Here is a 13,512-nt window from a genome sequence, read left to right as displayed (position 1 = left end):
TTCATAGGCAAATTGGATACCGCGATATCCATTGCATAAAACAAGGAAAAGAAAAGCAAAAACCTCATATATTTGAAAACAAAAAAGAAAACAAACTCAACGAAGCAAAGGAAAGGACCAAAACAACAACGTTGTTTATTGTTCTGTAATTTTTATCTTATAAAAAAACATTGTATACGAGACGTGTCGTTAGCCGTTGAAATCGCGTTGTCTCTCTCTCTCCTTTAACTTTCTCTCTCATACGTCCCGTGTTTAACAAAGTTGCCTCTCGTTATTTTGTGTTTGTTTTGTTTGTTTTCCCCTTCTCGTTTCTCCGACCCTCATTTCTTCTATTTGGGTCGGCAATGGAATAGAAAACATTAAGAGAAACTTGTTCGATCTATTTGTTTCTCTTCTTTTTCTTTTTTTCCTTTTTTTTTGTGTTGCTTTCTCTCGAAGCTACTACTACCCTTTTGAAATGGATCTCAGAGGATTGCTTTTGGTCCTTGTTGCGGGGTTGTTTTGTTGCGTTGCCAATGCCAATTTGGTTTTCCCTGTTGAACGAAAATTCAAAGGTCCTCATTCGAGTTTAGGTGCTATCAAAGCTCATGATGCTCGTCGCCGAGGTAGATTTCTTTCTGCAATCGATGTTCCTCTTGGTGGCAATGGCCTTCCTTCTTCAACTGGGTTTGTTTTTCCCCTTTCTTTCTTCTGTTTTCTCAAATGCAATTCTTATTATTATGTGTTATGTATCATGGCATGTGTTTGATTATTTATTTTTGGGGTACGTTATATTTGAAGCTAATCTGGTAATTTTCATTTGGATGCTGAATGTTGTTTGTTTGGTTGGTTAATTTAGGCTGTATTTTACCAAACTTGGGCTTGGCTCTCCCCCAAAGGAATACTATGTGCAAGTTGATACAGGAAGTGACATTCTATGGGTGAATTGTCTTGGCTGCACATCATGTCCGAAGAAAAGTGGTCTTGGTGTACGTATCTAGATTTTACTGCATTTAACTTTCATGCCTTTTGGTTGAAATATAGGTATATTGAGTTTTGCTATATATAGTACCCTGTTTGTACCCTCACCCTTCTTAGGATATAGGTACCCTTTATGAATATTTATTATTGTTGTTGATTCTCACAGTAAATGTTTGACGTCCATAAATTATAACCAGCAACCAACAAATACGTGATTATTCAAGGTACTGGTACCAAAAAAAAAAAAAAAAAAAAGAGTATTGGAGTAGTCCCTAGGTATATTACATTTAAGGTATACTTTGACATACTAAAAGTATATTGCTTGACCACTTATCAATGTTGTTTTTGCTATTTTATTATTGTGTTACAGATGGACCTGACCCTCTATGATCCAAACGACTCCAAAACTTCAAATGTGGTTTCTTGTGAAGATGATTTTTGCACTTCCACATATGATGGTCCTGTTTCTGGTTGCAAACAAGACATGTCCTGCCCATATGGCATAACTTATGGAGATGGAAGTACAACGTCTGGTTCCTTTGTGAAGGATTATCTTACATTTAACCAAGTTAATGGTAATCTCCGTACAGTACCAAAAAATAGCAGCGTGATTTTTGGGTGAGTATAATTTCTAATACTTCACATTACACACACACACACACACTTGAGTAGGGGAAGTAGATAGATGATTTGATGAATGAATGAACCTTTGACATCATCATCACACCCCAACCTTAAAGACTGGGGCCAGTGACAATTGAGCTACAAGCTCGATGGCACATTATAGTCAAATGTTGCAGGTCTCAATTGGATCTTCTGTCAATGTTGCTGAATTTGATAAGAAGTTCTCATTTTTGCTTCTCATGAGAAAATTCTTCTTAATTTAAACTGTATTTTCATCCGCATTTGAGCTAACTGTTTTATTTTATGTGGACACTTCCCGTTATAATCATTTTTCTGTTTCTACTAGATTTTTGTTGGGGTATAAGGCCACTCGTTACCCTTCTCTGGACCATTGGCAGCATGTGCTTTATAGCACTAACCTGCCCATTTTATTTTTTCTGTTCTTATTCTTCGTAGCCTTAGTTTTTATGTTTATTGCTTTATTATAACTTTCAAATTGGGAGGTTCAATGTTTATATGTTTATGCATACAACTATTTTGCTTCTTAGGTTGGTAAAGAAACAAAGAAAAGGTTCAACATTATATATATATATATATATATATATATATATTTTTATGTTTTCTTGACTACTCTCTTGCTGTTAGGTGTGGTAATAAACAATCTGGGACTTTGAGTTCATCTTCTGATGAAGCCCTTGATGGAATAATGGGTTTTGGACAAGCAAATTCTTCCGTGCTTTCGCAGCTTGCTGCATCTGGAAAGGTGAAAAAAATATTTTCACACTGCCTTGACAGTGTTAATGGAGGAGGAATATTTTCGGTAGGGGAAGTGGTGGATCCAAAATTTAATACAACTTCATTGGTACCAAGAATGTATGTGCAGAATCTTAGCTTTTTGTTCCCATGCCATGTTATTTGTTATAAGTGTATTTGATTTGTTTCATTGTTGGATAATAGTAATTTGATGGAACAGGATGGTATCTATTTGATGATAACGAGAACCAAATATGCTAGGTTTTCATTTATGTTATTTTCTTGAAGACTGGTATTGACTTAGGAATTCTTTATTTTCATATAAAATTTAGCAAAGACCTTAGGTTTATAATCTAAAATTTATCAGAAAATGAAAAGATCCTCATTTCATGTTCACAAGATTTTAGTTGGCTGGACAGGATTGTTCTGCAATTGAGATGGAGAGCAGTACCTGGTATAAGTTGAAGGCAGGGAGCTTGCTTGAGAACTGAATCTGCATGCTTTTTCTTTTCCATTTGGAAAAATTATAAGCTCAAGTATTTAATGAAATGATTTTATCTTCTTACTAGTTAAATGATTCAGAAAATGGAGTAATCAAGCCTAAATACTGTAAATGTTAGATATTTGAGTGGAATAAAACATTCACACCAATCATCTGCAATGGATTTTCATTTGTATATTGTCATCTAATATATTGCTGCATATCAATGTCACTATTGTAGCTGTGTCAAGCAATCAACCTTTTCAGGGTTCTTCTTTGTCTTTTCAAACCCCATTAAGATCTTGTTGGAGTTATTTAAAAGTTAAAATTGTAAAAAGATTTTTTTGTGGCTACTATAAATGGAATTTGTATATATGAAATTTCAGCTCTCTCTGTCTCTAGTATTTACTATTTATATGTATGATAAGTCCTTTTGTTTTCTTGGTCCACTTGAAGGGCCAATGAGTCCCATAGGCAACTGAATAAGGGTGTCCTTTTGCATCTTTTATTCTTTCTGCAATCTCTGATATAATCTATAAAAAATTTCAATGCAAGCTCTCTGGCACAGTCTCTTGCAAATGTTCTTTCAAATTCTTATAATGTGATTTATATCCAGTTTAGGTTTTGGGATTGGAATTATGTCATAACTGTAGTCTATTGACTGTTTTAGGGCACACTATAATGTGGTTTTGAAGGACATTGAGATTGATGGGGACTTTCTACAGCTTCCCTCAGATATATTTGATTCTGGAAATGGGAGGGGAACAATAATAGATAGTGGTACAACCTTGGCTTATATTCCAGCTACAGTTTATGATCAACTAGTGCCTAAGGTAAGTCTAATTTAAGGGTTAAGTGAGTCAATTTTTCCCACTTGAATACTCATGATTATTCTTTCTAATAGGTTTTGTCTCGCCAGTCTGGAATGAAATTATATCTTGTTGAGGAACAATTTACTTGTTTTCGTTATACCGAAAAGTACGATTCTTATCTTCTTGACTTTATTTTACTTCATATATAGAGGGAATTTTGCATTTCTCTTTTCTTTTGAAATAAGTATCATTTGCCAATATTAAGGTGTGATGTTCTTTTTGTTTGATTTGTCATTGTTGTGTAATTGACTAAGTACACCATATATTTGTCAGGTTGTCATTTAAACATATCTTCAAAAATATCGAGCTATCACTGTTTTGATAGTACTTGTGATCCGATATTCTGGAATCTGCAAGGGGGTAAAAGATTGTAACAAAACAAAAGCAGATGTGACAGTAGTAACTAGGATTTACAAAATATAATAGAGGTTGTGTTTTTGTATTATTTTTTGAACCTGAGCAGGGACGGAGCTATGACCTAAATCAATTTGTTGACTTTAAAATTGCTGATTAGGTTCTTAATGAAGTGAATTAATCTGGTATTATATGGATTTTATTAATAGACAAGGATGCATTGCATGCATGTATTAAAAATAATATTCTGAGATTGCCTTTCTCAGTCCTTTTTATTTTCTGTTTGGGTTTTTGTAGTACTTTGCTCTTTTGTTTAGGATGATTATCAACAAATAATCTCATATATGATTCTTTAACTAGACTAGAAGTTTATCAAAATTTTCCTGTCACATATACAGAGGATTTTATACTAGAACAGAATTAATTCTTCGAGATAGTCTTCTTATGAAATACAGAAATAATAACGGGCATGAATTGTTCTAATGATTCTCTGGTATATAAAATATATTCTTTTGGTGAATTAAGTTTCATCAGTTCAAGAAGAAGGCAATGAGTTCACTTTTATTGTCTGGCATATGCAGCTCTTAACTTTTTAACCATTGTAATTTTGCAGTCTTGATGATGGATTTCCTGTTGTCACGTTTCACTTTGAGGGGCTTTCTCTGGTAGTTTATCCTCACGACTACCTGTTCCTGCTTAAAGTGAGTGGGAACTTGATTATTCATTTTATATGTACCCAGTTTCTGATTTGAGAAGTTTTCTGGCTGCTAGATACTCAAACAGTCAAACGACAAATATGTTTATTTTTCATATGAAAACTATACTCTTAAGTTTAACCTGTTACCTGAATTGTTTTCTCCCTCTCGGAAATTTACCAGTGTGTTTTATACATTGGCTTATCATACATGCTTATTAAATGGCGTAGAGTCTAATTATTTATCTTCCGTTCACTGTTGACTACAATGAGGATTTAAGTTGCAATCTGGAGAGTTTTACGATGCGTTTTGTTTTCGAATATATATGCAACTTTTTATTTTGAAAACCTGGATTTGATAAATTTGTTTTAGGTGTTCAATAATGCTATATTATTTTGTCTTCATTTTCCCCAGGAGGATATGTATTGTATTGGCTGGCAGAAAAGTGCAGACCAAACTAAAAGTGGAAAGGACCTGATTCTTCTTGGAGGTGAGGTTTTAGAATTAAAGTACATTCATAATTTAATATATTGACTTCTTGGTATAACTTTGTAGAAGGCATGATTTGTTCATTTAGTCCCCTTTAACTGTTTCTGATATATGTAGGCTATTTATGTTAAATTAAGAACTTTCATAAACTGTAAGCTCTTGAGTCTGATTCTGATATATGTTTTAGAAATTTTTTGCTGAATGAAGAACTTCCATATACTTATGTTTGTACCTTTTACTTTTACTGCACCTGTGTGGTAAAATATGCTGATTAATATATGCCTGACCTAACCGATGCTAGTTTTGATCATTTTGGAATGAGTGCTACTTATGTTGGTTGACTAAATAATTTACTAACTTTGAATTATTTCCAATTGCAGATTTGGTGCTGTCGAACAAATTAGTCGTATATGATCTTGAAAATATGCTCATTGGATGGACAAATTACAATTGTGAGTACCCTACTTGTTTATATGCTGAATGTTCAATCCAAGTTTGTCCAAATCATATCACCTGGGATTGTTTCTTTTATTGCTCTTTAATGAGAATCATATTTCATCCCAGCTTTTGAATATTCCATCCCTCTATGCTTCATTTTCATGTCTCTTTTAAATGTTTTTGAGATTTATGAATTAGAAAAAGAAAAGGTTCATAAATTTAAGAGAGCTTGGCCTAAACAGGCTTCATTTGTTGTAGCTACCTTTATTTATGACTCTTCTATGGCTTTTAGGGTTAAATTTCTTGACATTGATGTGTACTAGAATGATGTTCTTAGCATTGTCTTGTTGATTCTTTAGGCTCTTCCAGCATTAAAGTGAAGGATGACACAACTGGATCTGTATATACAGTGGCTGCACACAACCTTTCTTCAGCTTCCACCGTGTTAATTGGAAGAATATTGACGTTCTTTTTGTTGCTTATTGGCATGCTAAACATTTAATTTTGACTAGTTTATATATATGTATATGAGAAATGGCATTTATTTCATTTTGTTGTAATTTAATTCCTTGAATGGTATGCTTAATGCGTATGATTCAGCCATTTTTCGTATAGATGGAAATAGAATTGAGAAAGGGGAGAATTTTTAAGATCTTTTCTATCGCTTCTTCTTTCTTTCATTTTTTCATTTTTTTAATGACGAATGTATATGACTACTTTTCTAATCGATTCAATGTCATGATGAATATTGCTATCCATACAAAATTTGTTAAAAATATATATTTTCCTGTAAAAAAGGCATATCCATTAAGTATGCTAGTATAAAAGAGTCACTGAGATCACATCCTGAATTCAAAACTATGCTTAAATAGTTATTTTGCAAATACGCCAGACAAGTTTCAGTAGCATCTATCAATGAGGATTGTCATATCAATAACCATTGGTTCAAGTGGCAATGAGTTTGTTCACATTAAGTATAAACAGGTGGATATATCTAAAATAAATAAATAAGATTTGTCATTAAAATTTTCAAATTTCTTTAATAATATGTTCAAAAGTCGATTCAAAGTCAATTGTGATGAACAGAAACTCAATCAAACCAAGCAGCTACATTTCCCTGCCTATGGAATTATAGTTGAAGCTTATCTTTGTTGAACAAAAGATCAAACACATCCTAAATAATTGTGTTTGTTTTATATCATTATAATCAAATGGTCCTTTGTGTCTGTTGTATCAAAAAAACCAGCACTATGGCCTGCCAAAAATGTTAAGGGAAACGTCTGAATTTACATTCACGCAATGAGAACATATCTGCTTGTAACTTTGACAAAAAACAACTATTGAGTATAAGCTGATTATCACACTTTATAATGACAAATATTCGTGAATGAAGAGATGTAAGTTCAGATCGTGACAAGACAGGAAAGGCACAGGCTTTACAAAGTAATCCTCAGAAATTGTACCACAAAATAAAGAACTGCTAGGAGTAGTGCAATCTGATATGCATCTCGTTGAAAGCTGTCGTCCATCTGGAAGAACTGAATAAAAGCACAAACCAACAATCAACTCGTGAAAGAAAATGGCCTATGTTCTAATAAGACAGTGAAGTGTAATTTTCATGAGAATGGCAATCTTTCTTGCAAGGCATTTTACCATCATGTTCTGGTGACAAAGGAAGCAATGAAATAAACTGCAAGACTTGAACACCTTGCTTGCTTGATTCATTAAATAAATTAATAAAGCAAAATGCATCCAATATGAAAAAGGATAGGATACTAAAGCCAGGCATTTAGGATTCTTCTTAAAAAGAAGAACTCACCTTTGTTGGATCACCAGAAGGGTCTGGATAAATCTCCAAGTTCTCTTTTTTGGTTGGAAATTTACTACTCAAATTCTTAGCACTATCAGCCAAGTCTTTTACAGATTCAGTAGTAGCAAACAGAACACGCGATGTCCAGAAAAATGCCTGAGCACTAGCAGATGAAGCTGATATGTCCCATAATTCTTCATGCAGAATGACTTGACCACTAATTTGGTTAAGAGTAAATTTGGAAGTAATTTGAAGTATGAGATCTCCTCCTACCCCTGCAATAAAAGATTTAGGCTTCCCTCTAATCGTCCACTCGATACTTAAAACACTGGTTGACAGCATGACCATTTCCTGCACAGTCTGTCACCAAACATATCTTAAAATAATCCTACCTTCCATTTTTATCTGTATGCTTTAGAAAATATTGTTTTGTTTTACCTAATCAGAAAAACATAAAAAAAATTCAACCTTATTCTTTAAAATTAAATAGAATGATAATAGTCAATCAATTTTTGTTGAAAACTATTGAATAACTTAAAGGGAAGACTAGAAAAGGAAGGGGTGGAATAATTGAGAAAGAAATGAGTTTTAAAATTGAAGACACAAATTGAATAACACACTAGTAAATGGGGAAGGATCAAATTACATGGAACAGGTCTTACACTCATTACTAGCTATTGATTCCACTTGCATCTAGTGACTCTAATTTATTAGTCACGTAAACCGTTAGATGCAAGTGAGATCAACAGCTAATAATTTGTATAAGACTTGTTAGACTTACACCAGGATAAGATGATCCTTTCCTAGTAAATATATAGCTTATGTATTTCTAAACCACCAAATTAAAAAGCAAAAACCTGTGTACTTTGAGTTTTAACACTTGTTACCTACTCAAGCGTTGATCAAACAATAGATGCCATAAGATGAGAAGGAATTACAAAATCCCTGTTTAATGGATTAATTGCTGCTTTAAGAGCAGGACTTCAGAAATTAAACTCACCACAGATGGATTGTCTAGTGCACTAGTTGCCCATAGTGGTCTTTTGTACTTGTTACGACCAGTAAAACTCCTAACAGGATCCTGTACACAGAAACAGTATCACAAACATAACATAAAAGTCCAACGAGTAAAACAAACTGCTTTGCTTTTATCTATAAACTGATAGAAAAAGATTGTATAGGACAAACGCAATTACCTTGTATTTGACAGAAACGGCAAAGGTTCCAAGTGCTCGATTTCCCTCCCGTAGCTCGAGTATGTCACGCACAAGTTGTCTAGCTGTGGATTCTACCAATGGACTACTCATGCACTCAAAGTCATTGCAAAGCTCACCAAAGTCCATACCATCAATCAGCTTATCAGCATCTGAATATGATGTTTTGGTTGTGGTATCAGAAGACACTTCAGTCCTATCACCATCATTGGCAACTGCAAAACACATTTATCAACTTCATAACTTACTAAAAGGAATATATATAAACAACAACTATTGGTTCAAGTGTCAAGGAGCGTTCAAATGGCAAGGAGTTTGTTTTCCTTAACAGTCCTCAATATGCGTATGCTCGAATTGGATTAATCCGACTTGGATACCAAAAAAAATAAAGAATATATATATATGAGATAGGATCCTTTGATACTGGTGTCAAACTTTAAAATTTGACATCAAATCTTAATCATTGATTTATGTCAATAACGATTATCATTTATTGAAAATTAACTTTTATATATATATATATATATATATATATATATATATATATAGGGGTTATCAAACCCACTGAAATTTGAAATACGTGACTCACACTAAATATAAACAAGTGAGTGTAGTTATCAATTAAAAGCAGTTAAGTAACTTAAGTGATTACTTTGTTTCTAATTTTAACAAGTGTAGCACTGAGTAATCTGTAGAGAAGAAGTGGAAATTTATACGTTATCAAGTGAGAGCATAAGAGATGAAAAAAAAAAAATCTTAACACAACTAAACTACGAACTATACATGTGCAGTCAAAATTAGTTTTACTTAGAACTTATCTTAACCATTCAAGTGAAATTAAATGATCAATGTTCTCATGTTCTTACACTCTCTAATGTTCTCTGTCTTTATGTATGTATGAAAGAACTAATATATTCAATTATACATAAACAGTAAAAATTGAAATTATGTAAAAGTAAAACCAATATCTATCACCCTATATAAATATTCTTGTAACCTCATAACATAACTTAATATACAACTAATTCCAAAAGAAAATCATAATAAGTAAACTAGAAAGAAAGGAAAACATGACATGACATGTCACTAACTAGCTAGAATTGTTCATGTTGAATTGCTATGAGTAGGAGAGAGAAGAAAAACAGTGAAACCTCGCAATAAAAAAGAGTGGTGTTGGTGATCATGGAAGGAAAAGGGCATGCATAAGTTGGAGGAATGCATCTTGGAGGAGATGCATTTATTCCGGCGGAGCCCGGAGGCGGAAAGAGAAGCAACGGCGAGAGAACAAGAAAGAGCGGCAGTTAAAGTCATGTCTCCCCATTCCGTGAGGGAAGGTGTGTTGTTTGAGATTACAAATGAGACATGCAGAGAATAAGAGCCTCTTCTTTTTTTATTTTTCTTAATTTTCTTCCATCTAAAAGCTTAACTTATAGATAAGGTGGGGCCTCTCACTTATCAATATATTATATATATATATATATATATAGGGATAGGATCTGTCAAAGTTGTTGATCTTTTTTGATCTATGGCTCTTAAATGAGGTGTCAAACTTTAAATTTGATACTGGTGTCAAAGGATTCTGCCTCATATATATATATATATATATAGGGACAGGATATTCTTACACCGGTGTAAGAGTTAGAAGTTTTACACTCAATCTTGATTATTGATACACTTGTATCAAATGACTCACATTACTAAAAAATTTGAGCCCTTAGATATAAATGGAATTAACAGAGAAGATTAAAAGTGTAACTTACACTGGTGTAAAATGATCCTGGCCCATATATATATTTGCGTTAAAATGTTAACTTTTCTGTCATAATAACTTTTCTGTCTCGCCTGGGCCCGCTGCATATTTTCTTTAATCCTCTCTACCTGCTCAGATGTTTCCTGGATCATATCGGGCCCCAAAATACTATGCTCGCCAACTTCAACCTAACACAGCGGGGATCTACATTTCCTCCCGTACAATGCTTCATACGGTGCCATCCGGATACTGGAATGATAACTGTTGTTATATGCGAACTCCACCAACGGAAGATATTTGTCCCAGCTGCCTCCTTGATCTAAGATACATGCCCGCAACATAACCTCTAAAACCTGTATAGTGCGTTCTGTCTGGCCATCTGTTTGCGGATGATACGCAGTACTCAACCTCAATTGGGTCCCGAGAGCTCGCTGGAATGACTCCCAGAACTTAGAGGTGAACTTGGGATCACGATCACTAACGATACTGGTAGGAACTCCATGCAGCTTCACGATCTCCCGAAGATAAATCCTGGCAAGCTTCTCTGTATTATACGTCGTCCGAACACACAAGAAATGAGCTGATTTCGTCAACCGATATATATATATATATATATATATATATATATATATATATTTGCGTTAAAATGTTAACTTTTGTATACTAATTATATTTTCTTAATACAAAGAGGAATGCTAGTGCTATTTACGAAAGGAGACATCATTCCTACAAAAAAAAAGAAAAGAAAGAAACATACAATTGAGAGGAGAACATGAAAAAGAAAAAAAAATAAACAAAAAATAATAATGATTGGAATTTAATGAAATTTATTTTAGATACCAAAACTATTACATAAAAATATAATAATTATTATAATGTAACCAAAACTATATAGGGTCAATGTTATTTTATATCCATATAAGTTATACTCTTAATTTTGGTTATTAATATTATTTATATCAAATTGCTCTAATTTATTAGATATGTTACGCAAATGCCCCTTGCCTTTGCTTTCCTTCACGAACATCTGGTCCCAGTCTCTGGCAAAACAACAAACACCTTCTCGTCAACAACATATTCACCCACCATTACATTTTCACATTGTAAATAGATAAAAATTCCAGTAGCACTATTTCATCATGCCTATGATAGACAAAAAAAACACCTCAACTAACATAAGAGCTTCGAACACAACTTGGTCCAAAGAAGCGACTCTACAACCCAAAACAAATACACAAGCTTTTAGCAAAGATTGCAACTTTTCAAAGTGGGCAATCAAAAAAATGAAATGGGTCTATTAAGAAATAGAAATTCTGATACAAGACCTAAGGATGAGTTTGATTTGGGGAACACTGAAGGAAGCCAAATCCATTCCCCAATGCACACGACGCCTTACTTCCCACTTCATAGGTTGATATTGTGTTTGTGGGTTCTAGCGGAGAAGGCAGAAGATGCTGGTAGTAAAGTGAAATGCTAGCACAAGTACGGTGGTGAAACTATGGCCATAGTCTTAGAGGCCGTAATAATTGTTGGGTCATGTGTGATTCTGCAAATATGATATGAAAATAGAAATGATGATGCTATTTGACTATTCCTCTTCATGGCACAGGTGTCCAACGATACTTTCACGGGTCTAAGGGGTATTTTCGATTTTTTGATATTTTTCTCCATCAATATTTTACTTTCAACCAAATATAGTCTAGGTAAATTTCTGTTAATTTTTCTAGTAATATTTCGGTCTACTAAACAACTTTTTTTTAATTTTCTCATTAATTTAATTTTTCAATCATTTCTTCACTAATTATATTTATCTGATCAAAAAATTTATCGCATATACCAAACGCCCATTATAGCTTATTCTCTTATGGCGTGTTTGGTTGGGGGAAAATGTTGAGATAGATGAGTAATTGAGAAGTGGGAATATCCCTACATCATGTTTGGTTGAGCCAACTTCCATATTTACCTACCTAAATCACTATCCTACCTATCCAAGATGCATATCTATTTCATGGAGATACCCGGCATACTGTTTCCCTTTGATCATGTGGTATTCACCTTATATCCTCGTCAGTAGACACACAGAACAAAATGATTTGGTTAATCATTGCTCTCATAGTAAAAATTATGCTGCTTAAGTGTCATATTTACATATATCTATTTGCCGTAAATATGTTACTTTGTTCCATTTTAAAATTAGGGTTATTTTCGTAATACCAACTTGCTTTTTTCATCTATATTTTACCTTCAACCAAACATATATTTCATGAAAGTTACCTAATTTTTCCAGTAAAGTTTTTCTCACCAAACAACTCTTTTTTACATTTCCTACCTATCTCACTTTATCTCATTTTCTAACCATTTCTCTATCAATTATATTTCCCTATCAATTATATTTCCCTAATATTCAAAAAATTTCTCCTCAACCAAACAATCTGAAAACCTTTCTCGCCTATATTTACGGAGCACGTTTTACACAACATTTGCAGAGTTTTTTACACTGCAGAAATACCATCTTCAGCCTCCGCCAGAGACTAACTATCCTTTGAATACATCTTTCGTATAGATCACTGTTACATTAACATATTATGCCATTTGAGAAAAACACATACATTTATTTTGAAGTTTAATATTTTTGTTTTTGTTGCAAAAAAAAAAATTCTATCGTACTCAAACAGAAGTGAGTAAATCTCACAAATTTTTTTCTCTTCTCTTCATAATAAAAACTACTTATTTTTATGTGAGCATAATATATAAAATATTTCTGCAGTACCAATATTTTTTACCTTATTTTATCTATTTTTAGTATGTTCACATATGACAAAGTATTTTTACTAGGTTTAAACTCTGCCATGTAATTATTAATGTTTTTAAATCAATTTTATCTATTTTCTTAATCAATTTTTTTTACCAACATAATTACTAAAGCCACGAAGATGATAAACCATAGCACAATCCCCAAAAACCTTTTTTATGGAAAGGAAAACAACATATTATAAATAAAGTCAAACCAAATAATAATAAAAAGTAGAATTTAGGACTGAGCTTCACACGTGACCATAGTAAAGATTTACT

At 33.1% G+C, this 13,512-nt stretch overlaps 2 protein-coding genes across 2 annotated transcripts; one reads left to right on the top strand and one right to left on the bottom strand.

Annotated features, from left to right (window-relative positions):
* The first annotated feature begins 457 nt into the window (after positions 1 to 457).
* LOC133296251 (aspartic proteinase 36) lies at positions 458 to 6,168 on the top strand. Its single transcript, XM_061495197.1, has 10 exons — positions 458 to 666; positions 839 to 968; positions 1,331 to 1,578; positions 2,230 to 2,457; positions 3,489 to 3,651; positions 3,723 to 3,796; positions 4,658 to 4,745; positions 5,154 to 5,229; positions 5,609 to 5,680; positions 6,026 to 6,168. The coding sequence occupies exons 1-10, from the start codon at positions 458 to 460 to the stop codon at positions 6,166 to 6,168; spliced, it is 1,431 nt and encodes a 476-aa protein (XP_061351181.1).
* Positions 6,169 to 6,838: 670 nt separating this feature from the next.
* Positions 6,839 to 10,049, bottom strand: LOC133296254 (uncharacterized). The gene is made up of 5 exons (XM_061495201.1): positions 9,842 to 10,049; positions 8,673 to 8,905; positions 8,477 to 8,557; positions 7,486 to 7,836; positions 6,839 to 7,204 (listed from the first exon to the last, which is right to left on the bottom strand). Exons 1-5 carry the CDS (start codon positions 9,999 to 10,001, stop codon positions 7,103 to 7,105), a joined length of 927 nt encoding a protein of 308 aa, XP_061351185.1. The 5' UTR covers positions 10,002 to 10,049; the 3' UTR covers positions 6,839 to 7,102.
* Between the last annotated feature and the right edge of the window lie 3,463 nt (positions 10,050 to 13,512).

Source organism: Gastrolobium bilobum, unplaced genomic scaffold, assembly GCF_033153095.1.
Source record: "Gastrolobium bilobum isolate Gb01-03AN ecotype WA unplaced genomic scaffold, APGP_CSIRO_Gbil_v1 utg6327, whole genome shotgun sequence".
NCBI classification, from domain to species: Eukaryota; Viridiplantae; Streptophyta; class Magnoliopsida; order Fabales; family Fabaceae; genus Gastrolobium; species Gastrolobium bilobum.
This window is presented reverse-complemented; position numbering and strand designations above follow the sequence as displayed.

Coding starts and splice junctions, on each gene's coding strand:
- LOC133296254 (XM_061495201.1), bottom strand. CDS start 10,001: ATGACTTTAACTGCCGCTCTTTCTTGTTCTCTCGCCGTTGCTTCTCTT. Junction 7,837..8,476: donor CACTAGACAATCCATCTGTG/GTGAGTTTAATT, acceptor GTTTGGTGACAG/ACTGTGCAGGAAATGGTCAT. Junction 7,205..7,485: donor CTTCTGGTGATCCAACAAAG/GTGAGTTCTTCT, acceptor GCTTTTATTCAG/TTCTTCCAGATGGACGACAG.
- LOC133296251 (XM_061495197.1), top strand. CDS start 458: ATGGATCTCAGAGGATTGCTTTTGGTCCTTGTTGCGGGGTTGTTTTGT. Junction 1,579..2,229: donor AATAGCAGCGTGATTTTTGG/GTGAGTATAATT, acceptor TCTTGCTGTTAG/GTGTGGTAATAAACAATCTG. Junction 5,681..6,025: donor TGGATGGACAAATTACAATT/GTGAGTACCCTA, acceptor TTGATTCTTTAG/GCTCTTCCAGCATTAAAGTG.